Here is a 19,059-nt window from a genome sequence, read left to right as displayed (position 1 = left end):
CACACACACACACACACACACACACACACACACACACACACACACACACACACACACACACACTATCTCTTATGTTGCTCAACCTGGTTCATTTGGAAACACATTAAATAAATAATATTCCAAATGGGCAACTTTCTGTCTCCTCTCATGCCTCTCAAATCTAACATTTCTCTTTAAGTGCCTGGCAGAAACATGTAACTAATGTGGCTAAATTGCTACATCCCTTTAGAACAACAAAGATTATGCAACAGCTAATGTGATTGTAAGGAGCAAAAGTATAATGCAATCCACAGAAATCCCACAATCCTGAAAGAGGCGATGATGTGCCCAGACACAGACGCTGAGGCATTCTAGAAATGGCTGGAAGACAGCACACCTCCCCTCCCTTTAGCTATCAACCCCTTGGGTGAACTTTGACCCCAGAGCTTCTGGACAGCTTATAATGGTGGATAAGAAATTCCGCTTTATATTTAGAACCCTGCTGATTTTAACGGGCACACACGCACAGGTCACGACATGATAAGAGTGACGAGTTTATCGAACATGGTTTATTTGTCAAATAGTGTCTTAAATGGCAGAAAGAATGAAACAAAATACATATTATACATTTTTTTTTAACAGTCATAATATTTGGTCTCACACAACATGATGACTGTGTATTTGATACTAATGAGCAACATTAACCAAGTGTGATGAATTTCTAGAGATGGATTTGTGCTATTTGTGTTGGCTAAGCAATTTATATTGCTTGGCCAACTTGGCCAGCTGATAGAAGAAACACATGGATGTCTGCCATGGGTGACTGGAAGTTTTGGTTCAGAAGTAGCAGTAAAAATAACTCTTACTGGAATGACTCAGAAAATGTAATACCCCTTGAGATATGAACCAAATGTGCTTTTGAACTAACAAGAAAGGGACAGAACGTGAAAATTGAGCACAACAACACTGAAATATTGTAAAATGAGATGCCAAATATTTTGTAAGAAGACATTAGTTATGTTTCCATCACCCTGTTTTTATGAGCATTTTGAAGTAACGCATCAGAAACTAGTGAAGAATGGCTAATTTTCGAAAAAAAAGTGTTTGCTGAATGAATTCCTTTATGCACATAAAGGAAAAAATTTGTGTGACATTTTACACGATGGGACGATATAACTTGACTAACCAGGGGACGGATCTTGTTGCACTGCATCTCAAATGTTGTTTTGGTCGTTCTGCAGAGCCTGAGCCAAAGTCTGTCATCAAAGAATTTCTGTATAATTGCCTCCCAGAACTGTCTAAAACGACTGTGTTCCCAAACATTCAGCCAAAAATCTCAAACTGTAAATTACAGTAATTACTGAAGCCAAGAAAAATTCATCAAGGCAGAATTTGTTGTATTATCTTTAGTATTTTCTTGTCCAGACACTGTGATTTTAATTACTGCATTACAGTACCAAGAATCTGCTTATTAAATTAAATTTATTTAATAATAAAACTCTAGCAATTATTTTTGAATTAAAATGTAAGTAAATACAATTATAAATAAATACAATTATTGAGAGCACTTTTACAAGTATTTAAAGTACACTTTAAATTTGTAAAAGGAAAAGGAAATTATTAATAATACAATGAATTGTTGAAATTAACTGAATAAACTAAGTAATAATTACATAAAAAAAACCTTGTATTTAACTAAAAGGAACATTACATACCTTATATTTCTATATTAAAATATTTCTTATTTTTACTCTTGTTTTTGGGGTGACATATTACTGAGATCACCTGACAGCTTTAAAAAAAAATGCAAAAAGGCAAAAGAGAGAATGGATTACAGGTTGTGTGTAGCACTCTTGGTGGTCTGTGATTGGTTGACTTTGTTGTATAACCACAAGTCGTACTCTGCTTTGGGCATCTTTACCACATTCAGCCTCACTATCTGCAAATGACAGGGAGAAGAAGAGACACACAAGGAGAGAGATAAAAGACCACTTCTCATATTTACCAGCTGCTAGCACCCTAACCTCCCAGTTCCTGACAATAGCTTATTACACACTGGATAATCCGTAATTATATGGCCCAAATGGCTGGTTGTTACTGGCGTCCTGTCTGGACTTGATTTGAAATGTTGGGGTCAGCAACATTTTGGCAGTTTCAATTAAAGGAGATGAATAGATAGGAAAGCTGAGACACCTGAAATATAAAATTTTAATAATTAAGAACACATTATGTTGACGTAGATTAAATACAAAGCCAACTGTCCCTGATGTATTAGCTGAACTTTAAAAGAGTGGTTACATAAATACGAAATACATAAATATACCATAGAAAAAAATTACAGCATGTGGGTTTGAAATTACATGAGGGTGAATAAACTTTTGATAAATAAACGGCTTCATACTTTTGAAGCAAGCTGATGATAACACCTCATAAAATTATTTAATGTAATTTTCCTTGACAAGAAACTGATAAAAGGCAAAATGAAGTGCCATGATGATCCGAAAGGAAGTCTTGCCAATATTGCAATTCATCTGTCAGAGTAAGATACTACAGACCAGAAAGAGCAGATAACTACAACTGACAGTTAATTAGCTCCTTCTATTAGTCGCTAGGAATTCTGGGCCCTGTGCACTGAATTTGCTATGTGACCCCCTCAATATCACATTCTGGGGAGGTGGGGGGGTATATGTATACATACATATATGTATGTTCAGGATCGAAATAAATCACATGTAGTATGTGCAAGAACGCAATTGCAAGATCACGTTCTCTTGGGGGTGGGTGTTCACGATCGCAAAATCACGTTTATTGGTCGGAGTGGGGGGGTTTCGCGATCGAGCCCACCCCTCGCCATGGGCCCATGTTACTCTGTTCTACTATTACCTCTTGTCCGGTGCCCCTGTTCATAACAGTCATTTTATATTAAACGGAGAGATATTTAAAAAAAAAAAAATTACATTTATAACTTAAATCATTATATGCGACTTCTTGAATTTTATTTCTACCTGTATTTGAGGTCAGTATGATTTTTTAATGTTATTCAAAGAATAAAGTAAATACTGTAATATTGTGAAATATTTTTGTAATTTTTTAGCAGCCATTAGAAATCAGAAATCATTCTAACATGCTGATTTGGTGCTCAAGTAACACTTCTTATTATTGTCGATGTTGAAAGCAATTGTGCTGCTTAATATTTGGTGTTATTGTAACATTTTTTTTTGTTGTTGATGTTGAATTTATTTTTGTTGTTTATTTGTTGTTATTGTTATAAATAGTTGTTATTGTTATATATACAGTATATTCAAAATAATTCAAAATAACAGCATTTATTAGAAATATACATTTTAAAAACTCTTTACCGTCACTTTTGGTGAATTTAATGTATGATTGCTGAATAAAAATATTAATTTCTTTCAAAACTTTAGTGTACCCATATAGTGTGAGTAAAAGTGTGATATTATGGAGACACCAATGTTGAAAACAGTTGTGCTGCTTAATATTTTTTTGTGGAAACCATTTTTTCAGGATTCTTTGATGAATAGAAAGTTCAAAAGAACAGCAATTATTGTTACATTTCTAATATCTTTACTGTAACCCTTGCTGAATAAAATTCATTTCTTTTTAAAAAATTCCACTTATTTTGATACTTTGTTATGAAATGCAATAACATTGGTGCATTTTTAAGAGTGTCTTTCATCTACAAATATTTTTTTGGGCCACTACATGATGCAGATGGCCCAGAAATGTTGTAGCCATTGTCTTGACTGAACTGTTTCTCAAACACTAATGAGTACAGCAGATTGTAGCATAATCACATTTAAAAGTGCTCAGAGTCGGTTGTCTTGTACCTCTATAGCCACACACAGATCAGGACAGCAGAGCTCCCACGGCTGGAGGGAGTTTAAGATTTTCAAGAAGTTGTGTGGGTGAAGCTGCAGTGTGTGGCCTTCTGTAAATCGACTCAGCTTCTCTAACAAACGTGCCACCCTCCTGTCTGAGTGTTTGATGGGAGCCAGATTACTGAGCAACGCTGAGAGCCTTCAGTAGACACAAAGAAACACACAAGGACTGTGTTAGTGTAATGTTATTGTAAACAGCAATGTTGAATGCACACACACACACACACACACACACTTGCACCTGCAAGCATCCTGCAGGGTCGTTAATGTTAATATTTGTCAAACACACACATGCAGCACATAAGTGGCTTTGCATCCGTGTTCTCTGGAGGATTGGAAGTGACGCAGACCATTAGACATTCACTGAACACACACGCACCACTGAGTGCTGTATGGATCCTCAGTGCTGTTTGGGATGTTTGAGTCTGGCACTGCTGGAGAGACCACAGAGGTTTTGGAGGTCACAGCAGAACAGATTCGTCCATGGGATAGCATATTACAAAGAGCCCGGTATCTCTGGACCCCAAAATCCCATCTCTTCCTAGAAAGAGAAACAGTTAGAGGGAAAAATAAAGAAATAAATAAAAGAGGAGATATTCACATGTATCACATTACTACAACTGAGATACTGTAACAGTTTTCTTTGTTTTGTTGAGATTAAGTTCTCTCACTCTCTACTTACTGCAGAATTTTCAGGCTGCAGATATAGTACTAGAGGTTGATTTTTTATTTATTTATTTATTTTTTCATCTTTTTTTTTTCAGGTTTTTTTTTGTACATTATTTTCTTTTATTTAACTATTTTCCATACCTTCATTATTTATTTTTTGCTACTCTTCAAATGCTTTTACAGTATATACAGATTTTAAGGTTTTACCCTTATCTCAGATCTTCAGTATTAAAATATGAAAATTCATATGAATTATTAAATTTTAAAATCTAAACATTTCTGCATTGTTGTGTAAAAATGATTATTAGCAGTTTAAAACACAAATTGTCACTGTTCCTCAGTTGTGGTATTATTTTCATCATAACCAACAATTTTTCCCTAGTAAAGTTGATTATTTATTTTTATTTACTTGGATGGCAAGGAGACAACAGTGTCAGAGCTTGAGATAGAATATGAGACGTGTGATATCTGAGGAAAATAAGGAAAAATCTATGTAAATGTAATTTGTGAACAGAATAATTTTATTGTGTATCATTTTCAACCAAACTGTAAATTTTGTTACATTTTGTCTCCAATGTTATTTTAGTATAATTGAGATACTATTATATATATATTTAAATATAAATAATTAGTTTTTATTTTTGTATCTTGTTTTCATTTTAATTTAAAAAAGTTTTTGTAGTTTCTTGCACTTTTTATTTGTATTTCAGTTTTAATTATTTTAGAAAATCAAGTTAAGCTAAAAGAAAATCAAAAATATTGTTCTGCAACTCATTCTCAGTCTGAAAAGTGTGTTTAGTTGAAGAACTTCATAAAAGTCTGTTATATAAGAAGACTATCATAAAAAAGATTCCTTGTTCCCCAGTGTGGTGGAAAAAGAACTCACTTGGCACAGTGATTCAGAGCATCAGTTAAATTAAGTGTTAACTCTTCTGCTTTGTCCACAAAAGACGCTTTTTTCCCACCCAATATGGCTTCCTTGTTGTGGATGAGCTGGGTAGTGGCAGAGGTTCTGGCAGGGGAACTAGTAAAACGGAAAAGTACACAACAAAGATGCCTTTACACGGGCAGTACACATGTGAGAGATGTACAGTGGTGCATCAGAGGGAAAGACAACATGAGGATTGAACAGTAAATCTATGGAGCCGTTTCAGATGGGACTACACCCATTCTGCACACTTTTGCGCAACAGCTTAGACAAGAGATGAGGAAGGACACTAATCCATGCTGTTTACTTCCCACAAACTGTCTGTAATTTATTTATTAAGATAGGTGGAGTTTATGAAAATAAAGGTCAATGCAAAATGCCTACATTTGTACTAGTGCTTGATATGTCACAAAGCAATACGTTTTTTGTAATGAATTAGCAATATTACATAAATAGCAGAAAGGTTCATATGTAACTGTATCTGCCAAGGTCTGCAACTACACTTCTATGTGCAAAACATTCATGTCACTGTGCTTTTTATGGACAAAATATTGTCTTGATTATTTATAAATAATAATGCCCTTTTTTTATATTTTGTCTCCAGATCTTACAGTAGTGTCATCATGTTAAAAAAAGCACAGGTGAAAATAGCTCCTTAAAGTGAACAATGACACTTCTTACAGTGTAATGTTTTGTTCTGTATAAAGTTACCATATTGTTCAAATGTTTGGGTGCATTACATTGATCAAAAGTGACAGTAAAAAAGTATTTATTTTCAATGCTGTTCTTATTTTCAATGTTGTTTTCATCATTGATGACAAAAAATAATAAGCAGCTTATTAGAATGAATTCTGATCGATCACAGGAATAAAAAAACTTCATAATATATTAAAATAGAAATCAGTTGTGCAAATATTTCACAGTATGACACTTTTATTGTATTTTTTATCAAATAAATGCAGCCTTAGTGAGCATAAAAGACTGGTTTCCAAGCTCTTTAACAAATGGCCCAAAATAACCTGATGGTCATTTTAGTAATTCATAACATGGGAATTCTGGGAACAGCAGACAAACCTCTTCACTCTCTGAGACTCTGTCTTCTCTCCGGTTGTGTTTTGCTGTGTCTTGCTCTCAGGTTGGACTTTGACTGACATATCACTGTAACATAATGCAGACAATTGTCACATGAAATCTCACAATAAATGCATCACAGCAATCAGCGGTCATCACATTCTCACATGCTGATCAAATGACCCGATAACCAATGATATACAAATAAACTAAAAACATCAGTGAAACTGTGGCATTTGTGTGTGTGTGTGTGTTTGTGTGTATATATATATATATATATATATATATACATTGTGTTATACACTGTAAGTAGAGTCTTCTATAATAATAATTACAATAATAATATAATAATCATTTACTTATAATAATAGTTGTCTCCTGTGCTAGTTTACCTGTCTGGAGCAGACATGAGTTGCTTATCAGAATTACTGCAGGTTTTGAGAACACTCTGGTACACTTCTTCGAGAAACTTCTGGAGATCTAAAAAGATAGAAACAAATATAAGCACAATTTATACAAGTTTTACAATGAGGCAATACAATTCCAGTCATGGCGGTATATAATAAGTAGGCCAGTTTCACTGTATGTTCTGATATGTATCCTTTAATTTAAGACACTCTTGTTCACTAATCTTTTTAATATTCTGCCAAACTATAAATATCTCCTTTATAATATCTTCATTTTTTAAGGCAATGCCGAACAGTTTAAAGCAAATAAAAACAGAATAACAACAACACCAAAACAATAAAATAAACATAAATATATTATTAAAACAGAAAGAAAAAAATACTAGGATAAAAAAAGTTATATATAATATTAGGGAGTTACATAAATTTGAAACGCTTTAGAATGTATATTGTTTTTATAAGCTTCATTTGTAATATTAGAACGGGTTTCAAAACATATTTTAAGACCAGTGTTACAAAAGGTAATATATGATGGTTTCTTTTGAGTTATTTTTGTCTTATGTATATAAAACTTTGCTAAAATAATTAAGATTAATAATGCAATTTTGTTTATCAGAAAAATATGGGTTTTGAAAACATATTAAAATGTCATAAGATCCTAAATTAAGGATTTTGTTTAATTTGTTATGTCTATTTTAAAGTCAACCCAAAATGAAATAAAAAAGGGCAATAGAAATACAATATCTTAATGTCCTTCATATTTCTCTAACTACGAGTAGCATGGATGTGTACATGATCCAAGCGCGCCCTCTGCTGATCGATCGATATTTCACACACTGAAATTGCTACCGCATCCACATAAACACAAGTTGACAGCAGAAATTAACATTCAGTCTGAATATTTATCTAATAACAATTCAAACAGATTTATCACTATGGAAGTATCATCTCCCTCAAATACAACACTTCATTAACTGAGACAAAACACATAAATCTTGAGTACAAATGAAGTTTCATTACATAAAATAAACTAGGATGCTGTTTGAGACAGATGAAAAAAGACAGAACTCTTGAATAAATTGGCTGGTTTCATGCCTCATAAATACAAACTATAACAATGTCATTTTCAGTCCTCTGGATTTACTATGCATTAATAATATAGAGAGTTATTAAATAATGGGAGATAAATCACGTCTATATAAGCTTACATAATAAATGATGAATGTTCACGCTGATTCTTCTCAAATACATACTCATAAAGCAGGTTTTATCCCAAAACCAATTAAACTGGCAACAATAAAATTCCAGTAAAGAGGGATATCTTCAGAGTCCAGATTCTGGATTTCACCCTTAAATCGTTTGGATTAGTCCCTCGCTCAAATAATTGGCACGACCGAAAGAGGCTTTATTAGGCCTTTGATTTCTTTTATAGGAAATGAAATCAACTGTAATGACTGTGTGAAAACAAAGGAAGTATTGCCAAGCTCTCAAGCTTTCATCAGGACTCAGTTCTTCTCTCTGATCTGCTCTGCAGGGTCTAGAGAATTTGAGCTAATTATCTTCAGGCAAAAATGCAGGACACCTAGAGTGTGCATTAGGCCCCTGTCACACGATGGGCCCAAACCGCTAGTTTTTTTTTCCAAAATGAGATTTCAATAGGGACAGAAAAGAAACTCTAATGCTGAGCAAAAAGCTTTTCTAAAAGTGTCTTTATCTAACCATGAATCCAAATCTGATGGATTCTTTTTTGTCTTGCTTTGTCCTGAGAGCCAAACAGCACAGCACTGAAGTGCATGATGATAATGATGATGATGGCATGCACTGTTGCCATGACAATGTACTACATGGGATTGTGTGAGCAAGGCAAGTGACAATTCAGCTGGCAGTGAGATGGGAAACAGATAACACTCGTTTTGTGCTCCACTCATCTAGAACCAGACACCAGCGAAAGTCACTCAGGCTGTAAATCCAGGAGTGTGTTTATCTGTATCAATTTCAACAGCTGTGTTGTGCTTCAAAAAATGTTCTCGACTTGTCGTGAAAAAAACAAAGCAAAAATGTGTGTAAATGCATTTTAAATATCTAAAAAAGAACTTATATTGTGAAATATTATAATTTAAAATAGCTGTTTTTTTTATGGTAGAACGATTTCCATTATAGTTTCTGCAAACTGATGGACGAGTCGAAATTGTCAGCAGCAATCAACAGCATACCATAGACTGCATTCCCAGAAGTGATTTTGAAACTGTGTGTCAAACTGTGTCATCTTCTTGCATCTCTAAACCACTTTAAAATATCAGGGAGCTATAAATAGCTCATGTAAATCAGACAGACTCATGATTGAAGTTGAAGGTTAACCATTGTGACCTACATTCTGAGGATGAAGGATCAGAATCGGATTCTTGCACACTCAGAGTCTCGATGCCCTTGGTGTAAATAGGCTCATCACAGGTGTGATCTGGAGCCGGAGCCAAAGACAACAAGCTGCCCACCGATGACCCTGTTACTGAGGAGGAAACCACACTGAGAGTGGAGGTCTTCCAGGTCTCATATCTCCCTGAAGTAACATGTAATGGCCTGGATGTGAGATGCCGTGTCTGTTGGAGAGGGAAAAAGTGAATCTCATGAAAACATGTCGAGGTTACAGTTAAACCCAAAATCAAAGGAAAAAATTAATTTTTTTTTTCTTAAAGAAACTGAAGCCATTTTCAGGATACTTCAAAAAATTTTGGAAATGATGAGTATATATGACTATATAATATGAAAAATCTATAATATAGAAAACAAATAACATTTCAATGCTAAACCTCAATACAATACATATTAAAAATAAAACATTTCAAATAATAATTATGCACATCCCCAAACACCCACCACAAATTCTCATTACTGTAATTTTATATATATATATATATATATATTATATATATATATATATATATATATATATATATATATATATATATATATATATACATACATAATATCCTTATATATATGTGTGTGTATACACAGACACTTAATATTATGTATACATATTTATATTAAACATTTCTATGTTTTATATATTTATGTATTTATATATATATATATATATATATATATATATATATATATATATATATATATATATATATTTTTTTTTTTTAATTATTTGTTTATTTCTTATTTAATTTCTAATTTCTATTTTAATTAAGTTATTTCAGGTTTCAAGAGATTCATACAAAAACACCCAAAAAGAAAGAAATCTGTGAAAATGTATTATGAAATTATGAAAAAGAAATGATGCTCTAAATGTGTATTGTATATGCTCATATAAATTAGTCATTTATCTGACAAATTTATCCAAAGCAACCTATCTAATAACTTGAGAAACATAATAAAGGCTATGTTTGGAATAGCATATTACTAAGACAAATTTGCACAATTATAATTAGACGACAAATGCAAAATAACTTTTTATTTCTGAGATAATATGAGGTCACGTGACAAGAATGTAGAATCCTACTGTACTGAATGTTTCAATTCTTTCACATGCGATTTTTGCTCTATAGAGTGTATACCATGCAGCATGCTAGTATACCAAAGTGATAACTCTTAGCTCACCACTTGGTTACCAGCTCAGATCTTTAGCAATAAAGCCACCCCACATTACTGTTGTGCAAAATGGGTGTTTGAATGAGTTTCTTTCTACAGACGGTGTAATTAGCCCTTTGCTTATTTACTGTGTCTTCCAGAAAGCATCTAATGTTGCACACTTGTCTAAACCCCAGTGGCGTGCTCAAGGAGAACACATCCCTTCACAGAGCTCCATTGGAGCCACAGAAACACAAACATTCTAGTGTGAAAGAGACGATTTGGAGGAGAAAACCTTCGGCGGGGCGATAAACTGCTCCCACTTGGCCTCTATTGCCTTTTCTTTATTCAGCCTCTTTATTGTGGTTCTGCTCGTTCCAGGGTCCCTGAAAGATACAGAGAGAGACAGATAAAGAGACGTAGAGAATTTCTTGACATTTTAATTATTCACACGATCTCTTCATAATGTGCTTGCCAAACCTGGAATATTATCAAAATTGTATATGTCACATTGAGAGGACAGAAAGAAATAGAAGGATGGAGCAAAACAAGTGCGCACATCTCAAGCTCTTTCTCTTCTCCTAGCTTGGGTCTTAATGGCGGTTGATAAAGTTTCATTATTTTTTGTAATATCTGCTCTCTGCCGTGCTCAAGCTCTTTGTTTCACTTTATTGGAAATTGGATTCTGGGATGGTAGGATCCCCTCCAGGCTCTGGGAGACGCTTCTTACAATCTCTCTCCCTCTTTTTCCATTTGTTTTGACCTCGCTCTCTCCGTCCATCACTAGCACCAACCTGTAGCTCCAGGAAATGAAGGATTAAATTATCTCCTCTCTCTTTTCCTCCTGTATCTCTCTATTTAACACCACCTATATTTGATGGTTTCATCATTTCTTAATTAGCTCTGATTCTTGTTTTTCCTGCTGTTGTTCCTGTAGGATCTCATTAGTGGTGATTGCTGAAGTACCACTATTAGTGATTTAAACAAGCCCCTGAACCTTTTGTATTTTTTTTATTGGCTCTGATTCTTGTGTTTTTACTGTTGTTGATGATAAATATTTTTGTTTTGGAGAAGAATTAATATTTTAGCAAATGAAGAATAAAATATTTATCTTAAAGTATAAAGGCAGTGTAACGAGTGAGGAGGGGCGGGGCTGAGAGCCATGGGAGTGGAGTGAGGCCAGTGGAATAAATGATGATGAGTGACACCTGCGCCACTCACCGGTCTCCAGTCCCATGGAGGAGCTCCGGAAGGAAAGAGGACCAGGCCTGGATTTTATGTTGTTGTTTTATGCGGCAGTCGTCCATGAGGGGCTGCCGCTTTTAGTTTTATTTTGTGTTTGTTCATTTGTTTTTTAAAGTTTTGTGTTAAAATGTTTGTCGGTTCCCGCCTCCTTCCCAATCTATGAACATTGTTACAGGCAGCTATATATTTTAACATACACTACCATTCAGAAGTTTGGGGTCGGTAAGATTTCTTAATTTTTTGATCCTTCAGAAATCATTCTAATATGCGGATTTGGTGCTCAACATTTATTATTGTCAAAGTTAAAAGCAGTTGTGCTGGAGAATATTATTTTACCAAAAAACATGATATATATAAAAGGGTTCAAAATAACAGCATTTCTTTGAAATAGAAATTGTAATAGTCTTAACTGTCACTTTTAATGATATTAATGTATCCTTGCTGAATGAAATATAAAAAAAAACTGTAGTGTATAATAACCCACATATGTATAATAATCCATGTAGAGAGAGAGAGAGAGAGAGAGAGAGAGAGAGAGAGAGAGAGAGAGAGAGAGAGAGAGAGAGAGAGAGAGAGAGAGAGAGAGAGAGAGAGTAAAAATATCAGAATCTCTGGCTGCCAGACTCTGAAATATCTATATGAATCTTTTGAATATCTACATGAATTTTCCAAAATGCATAAAATATTAGACTAGGTCATAAGTGCTTGTATCCTCAAATTCATTTGAAATTTTAAAAATGAAGGTTAAAAAATGGTGCAGATCTAATTAGGTCATGACTTCAGGGGACACAGTCTGGTTGCCTGTACTAGTGTGGTTCAGTCCACACACACTATTTACACACTACAATATGTTATACAGAGACCTTCCACCCAAACTTCCAACTTTAATGTCTGTTTAACAAAGATGTACATTTCACGTTATATTTCTCAGGTATTAAACTAAATTTTATGCATGAACAGACGTGTTTGCAATCACTACATGCAAATGCAACCAATTAAACTGAACCAGCATGCACTTGAGAAAGAGGTTACACCTTCCTAAAATACAGAAAAAGAGTGCTATAGAAATACACAGTGCTAATAAGCAGAAGACAAAAGAGTAAAAGCATGTTCAAAATTCTACCATTGCACGATTTCACTACTCTGTACAAAATCCCACACTACCGTCAAAAAGTTTGGGTTCAGTAAGTTTTTTTTTTTTTTTTTTTTTTTTTTTTTTTTTTTTATGTTTTTGAAAGAAGTCTTTCATGCTCACCAAATTGATAAAATATGCATTTGTTGTCTCAAAAAATACAGTTAAAAAACCTTATAATTTGAAATATTATAACAATTTAAAATAAGTGTTTTTTTTTTTTTAACAATTTAAAATATAAGAAAATTTGTTCCTTATTCCTGTGAAGCCAAAGCTGAATTTTCAGCATCATTACTTCAGTCTTCACTGTCATGTGATCCTTCACAAAAAAATAATTATAATATGCTGATTTGGTGAGAAACATTTCGTATTATCAACAATGCTGAAAATAGTTGTGCTGCTTAATATTTTTGTGGAAAATATGACAGCTTTTTCTTTGATGAAGAGAAAGTTCAAAACAAGAGCATTTTTCTGAAATAGATATATTTTGTAGCATTATAAATGTCTTCTTTGTCACTTTTGATCATTGCATTGCAATGCATCTGTTTCTAAATGTCTGTTTTATCTTAAAAAAGGCAAACAAATGATTAAATTATGTTCTTAAAGACCAGTGACCAACAAAAACAGATTTTACAATGCTGTAAAGCCTAAGCAACATTGTCTATAATGTATATGGGATTGTCTCAACACACAAACATCCTCTAAAACAACTGGTGGTGAACTAGTAGGGAATGCTCTGGGCTAGTAATTTTAAGATTACAGGTTCAAACCCTGGAACAGGCAGTTCAAGCACTAGAACACAGTTGTGCCCCTGAGCAAGGCAGTTAACTTTAGGTTATTCCAGTGGGGATGGTCCATGCAGAAAGGATTCTGGAAGATGCTGTGGCTGCTAAACAACAAACCAACCTACTGTCCTAAAAGCAGAATGCCTGAATAGAACAACTGCATCCGAACCCCAAAATAATCACATTATGCCTTTTGATATTTTATGGTGATAAAATATATTTATTTGAATCTCACCTAGAGACCAAAACATTTTGTGTCCACAAGCTCACACATATATGTGCTGCTTTTACATGCAAAGCACATCAGCTTCTATTCTGTACTGAATTCTCAAATTCAGTTGGAATTCAACCAACTGAACGAGAGCAAGAGTTCTGAAAAATATTAGCCTATTTAATTGAGGCAGAGCATGTTTCAATTTTTTTAAAAACACAATTCACTTAATTTTGACTAAGGCTTATTTGCCTTGTGTGTGAAGGTTTTGGTTAATCCTGTTGCTACCGGAATGTAATGAGAATTAGCGCAAACTTGTAACAAGTTTTAAATAATATAAAGTTCATAATTTAATTTTGTAATCAGAACTATAGTAATTGTTGTGCTTCACAATTTACCTTCAAGCTAGTAAGAGAGACTTAGAAGACATCTCCTCCTGTTTCATAGTTGAACTCAAGACCAGATCCTAGAGCAATGCTAGACCCCCCAAGGCACAGATCCAGGCCAATTCCTAACTCCAATACCCTAGACTCGCCAGTCCAAGAACCACCTTTCTGTTTCCAAGAACCACCTTTCCATCGTAATGAACAGAAATGCTGAAATGAATGCTGCATGCATTTGACTAAATAATTGGAGATAATTCTAATTTAATTCTAATGGAAAAGAAAACATGCTGATCCATTGTTGAGATCCATGATGAATGGATAATTAATTAATTTGTTTTCAATGATGCATTAAATTGATCAATAGTGGCAGTAAACACATTTATAATGTTACAAAAGATTTCTATTACAAATAAAAAACTGTTCTTTCGAACTTTCTATCCATCAAAGGATCCTCAAATTGTTTCACATTTTTCATAAAAATAACTAACTAAATAAATAAATATTAAGCAGAACAATAATAAGAAACGATTTTTCAGCAACAAATCAGCTTTTTCCAAATAATTTCTGAAGGATCATGTGACGGAGTAACAGCTGCTGAAAATTCAGCGTTGCCATCACAGGAATACATTATATGATAAAATAAATTCAAATACAAAGCAGTTATTTTAAATTGTGATATTATTTCACAATATTGCTGTTTTTACCGGAGATGAGCTTGAAGAATGACTGTCCTAAGACACAAAACTCTTGTGTTTTATTTTTCACTCACCTGATATCCCAACAGGAAATAACAGGTCCAACTCTTCCAGAACGTTCTAGAGTCAGCGCCTCCAGCAGCCAATTCAGACAGCACAACTGACGATATAAACAGTCACTAGGAAAGAAAAAAAAGATAACATATACATCTTACAAATCATATTTATATAGTGGGGGAAAAACACCCCCAATATGCCAATGTAATTCTCCTGCAGGGCACAACAGGTAACACTGTGTCAACAACAATGTTCAGCTTGGAAATCCTGTTTAATTGCTTAGTTTACATGTTGATGTACAACAGAAGGCCTAAAACTTGCTATTCCGCAGAGAGCCTGACAGCTTTCTTTTCATAATAAAACAAAAACATGATGCACGAATCACATCAGATACAGAATCAAAAGCTTTGTATGGCTTGAAAGCCCTCTCGACAGCAAAACAGCAGCAGAACTTTGCTTTTGAGGCTGTCTAACAAATCTTTCATCCAGCAATTCATTTTATAAAGAAATCTATTTTTATATATTTATATATATGAGCCAAGATAAAAAAAAAAGGGGTTGACTTCTGACTTCTGTCAGAGTCAGCTGCTTTTGTGAGGACTTTTTTTTATGGTATCAACAAAGTTTTCATTTACTTTTTTGTGTGTCTCCTGTGTGTGACCACAACTACTTACACGCTGGGGGGATTGTCTGTAAAGAGTGTGAAAATCAAATCCATTGTTAACAGATTCAGTGTTTAATTTCCTATTTAAAGATGAAAGAAAATCTGTTGGAAAAAGTGAACAGAGAGAGAAAGATAAAGATAAAGAGAGAGAGAGAGAGAGAGAGAGAGAGAGAGAGAGAGAGAGAGTTAGCCTGACTGTGCTTTGGCTCATTTGTTAAAAGCTAACATCTCAAGGCCATCTCCATGTCTAAACTAATTCTTCTTACTTTCTTTTCAACGTGAAGTAGAGCCATCGCTTTGCTCTCTGCTTTCTGTTCAAATATCAAGGTTAAGATGTTTAATCAGACCTCCAATGAAAGACATCCACCTACTCACTGTTGGCAGACAACAAGCTTCCTGATATCACGTCAACTAGTTAGCCACAATGTGATACGTGGGTTAAATATCTGGCTTAAATGACACAGGTAATGGAACAGGATTTCTATAAATGTCAAATTCAAGCAGAGGTGACCACACACTTAGGGAAGTTGACAATAATAAGATCTTCGTTCAAAAGGCCCAAAACGGTAATTTTATGATAATAGCTGTTGGATGACTAAAATAACTAGATGTTGGATTACTGAGATGTATTAATAAAGTAGAAAGATGTATAATTGAGCTTGTATTAATACAGAAGCAAGCTGTATAATGAAAGCAGATACATTATAAAAGACCAAAATGTTATAATATGTTTGTATTTATGGAAAGGGTGTTTTTCAAGTTAATTTTTTATGTGTCAAAATTGAATTGTTGGTACCAAAATGTTAAACTTTTTGATAACTTTCTTTAGTGTTTTATCCACTGATAGGCATTAAATAGACATGAATATGTTAAATAGACATGAATATGTTTCGTGTCAATGAACTGTTATACCACGTTATTTTTATTTCTTCAGCAAAAAATGGTACTCCTTGCATATATATATATATATATATATATGCCATATATATATGTTTTTTATTTTTGCATTTGTTGATATCTTTTTTTTTTTTTTCCCATACTGCACAATGACACCATTCAGTTTTCCACTGAGACTGTTATGGAGCAAAAAAACTTGCCTAAGTTTTTTTTTGCACTGATGTTTTCCACTTATAGTTTATTTTTTTTTTTTACAAATGTTTTCCACTGAGACTTTGAGAATTTAGAATTTTTTTATTTTTTTTTTTTTTATTTTGAATATATTTACAAGATCTAGTCATTTTGTGAGACTAATTTTTTGATGCTCCCTAAGGCTGCAGTAAAATCTACAAAAAAATATAGCAGAAACAGAAATATTGTGAAATATTATTACAAATTAAAATAACTTTTTGAATATATTTTAAAATGGAATTCATTCCTGTGGCGCAAAGCTGAATTTTCAGCGGCCAATACTCTAGTCTTCAGGGAATTCATTCCTGTGGCGCAAAGCTGAATTTTCAGATTTTAATATTTTTGTGGAAACCATTATTTATTTATTTATTTTTCAGGATTCCATGATGAATAGAAAGTTCAGAACAGCATTTATTTGAAATATTTTGTTTTTTAAATGTCATTTAGCAGTATAAATGTCTATAAAAAATGATAAATTAAAAAATTACTTTCCCCTAACTTTTAAATGGTGGTGTATTCATGTCAAAATAACCTGCCCGAGAAATACTTCCATATGCAATGCATCACAGATACAGATCAGTAGTGTGCATGTGTATTACAGTGCCCTCCAAAACATATCTGTGAACTTTTAAATGAGTGATACATTTAAAGGATATATTAATTTAATGGATATCCATTTAATGGATACATTTAAAGAATATATCAATGTAATTGCATTAGATAAGAAAATATCAAACCTATTAGCCTACACATCTCCTACAGGCCTTAAATGCCATGTTATTTTGCTGTTTGTTGTGCCAAATGTTCCTTTTTAAATCAATGAGGTAACCTCCCGTGTCCTGCTTACAGTACCCCACTTTCAGTGCCTGCTCTTGTGGAGGTGTGTGACGTATTAAATGGACCCCATCAAATGCCAAAAATGAAAAGGAGAAAGAACAACGTCCTTTGCAACGGTCAAGTGCAGAAGTCAGCCATCCTGCAGAAATCATATTTTAAAATGCAAATAGGGTTATCAAAGGAGTAATGATGCATCGAAGATGTACTTTGACTCCAGCATGGCATTCCATTGAAAGCCATCATGAGACACATGGGTCAAGGAAGGGATAAAAGAAGACTGTAAAATGAGCCAGCTCTGTTTATTTTTTCTACTTTTCATTTTGCTGCATTAACTTATGATCCTTCTAGTCAGAGGGTAATCGCTCTATCCTGCTGGGCGAGACTGATGGTTGAATGAATTTTGTTTTTCTGGAAGCTGAGACTCTCAGTGTGAAATCTCTCAGATTTTTGTGGGTCTTTTCAGCTGCGAAAGGCATTATTTTCTTGTTTTTCCATTTTGTTTAATGCAGTTTTATGTCTGTGTGAACTAAATTTTAATGTCAGAAAAAAACGTGTGAGTTTTTTTTTTGATGTGTTGTTATTATTATAATTATTGATGATGTTGTGAGCAGAAGTTATCATGAATGCTTTAATCACATGTAGACAGATTGTTGAATTATGGCAGAAAGTCTGGCACTCAAGCAGCTTATTCTGACCAAGAACCAAGAGTAAAGTGACCAAAGTGGTTTGTTTTTATGTGACATTTAGAGAAACCATCATCTAAAAATCACAAAAATTATGAAAAAAGGATTTCTGTAAACAGCAAAATAGAGCACAAGAAAGGGCTGAGTGGTGTTATTATGGTGGTAGTTGGTGAGGTGTTGTTGAGATCAATGGTATGTGGGTATGTGGGCGAGCAGGTAAATGGGCTTTTAGTCCTGTTTTTCCTTTCTGTTGGGTTTTCTGTTTAGGATGTTGCCACAACATCACACCACCTAACAAAACAGCCGTGTTTGGTTTAGTTGGTGTGACTGGAAAAATGGTATATGCATTTAAGTTGAACACACCAATGTTTAAGTAGCACTCCCAAACCCTAGAACATGGACTTAACGTTTACTATAGCTAGTGCTAAACACTGCAAAAAAAAAGTTATATTCTTCCTCAGTATTTTAGTTTTACACTGCAAAAAAAAAAAAAAAAAAAAAAAAAAGATTCCTAAAGCAAGGCATATTACTTGATAAGCAAAATGATATAAGACAAGTCTTGTTTTCTGTGAAATGGATCAAAATGATGTGAGTTTATGATTTAAAAAAAAAATCTACTGGACTTAGAACTTAATTCAAAGGGAAAACAAGTTTATTTATCTCACTGACAGATATTTGTTCTTGTTTTAAATATAAACTCACTTCAT

General features: G+C 33.7%; 1 protein-coding gene across 1 annotated transcript; it reads right to left on the bottom strand.

Annotated features, from left to right (window-relative positions):
* Positions 1-44: 44 nt before the first annotated feature.
* LOC109050163 (coiled-coil domain-containing protein 60) lies at positions 45-19,059 on the bottom strand. The gene is made up of 10 exons (XM_042757264.1): positions 19,055-19,059; positions 15,058-15,162; positions 10,825-10,915; positions 9,325-9,550; positions 6,939-7,026; positions 6,550-6,633; positions 5,434-5,571; positions 4,258-4,419; positions 3,828-4,017; positions 45-1,918 (listed from the first exon to the last, which is right to left on the bottom strand). The coding sequence occupies exons 1-10, from the start codon at positions 19,057-19,059 to the stop codon at positions 1,811-1,813; spliced, it is 1,197 nt and encodes a 398-aa protein (XP_042613198.1). The 3' UTR covers positions 45-1,810.

This window comes from Cyprinus carpio, chromosome A5, assembly GCF_018340385.1.
Source record: "Cyprinus carpio isolate SPL01 chromosome A5, ASM1834038v1, whole genome shotgun sequence".
In the NCBI taxonomy this organism is placed as follows: domain Eukaryota; kingdom Metazoa; phylum Chordata; class Actinopteri; order Cypriniformes; family Cyprinidae; genus Cyprinus; species Cyprinus carpio.
This window is presented reverse-complemented; position numbering and strand designations above follow the sequence as displayed.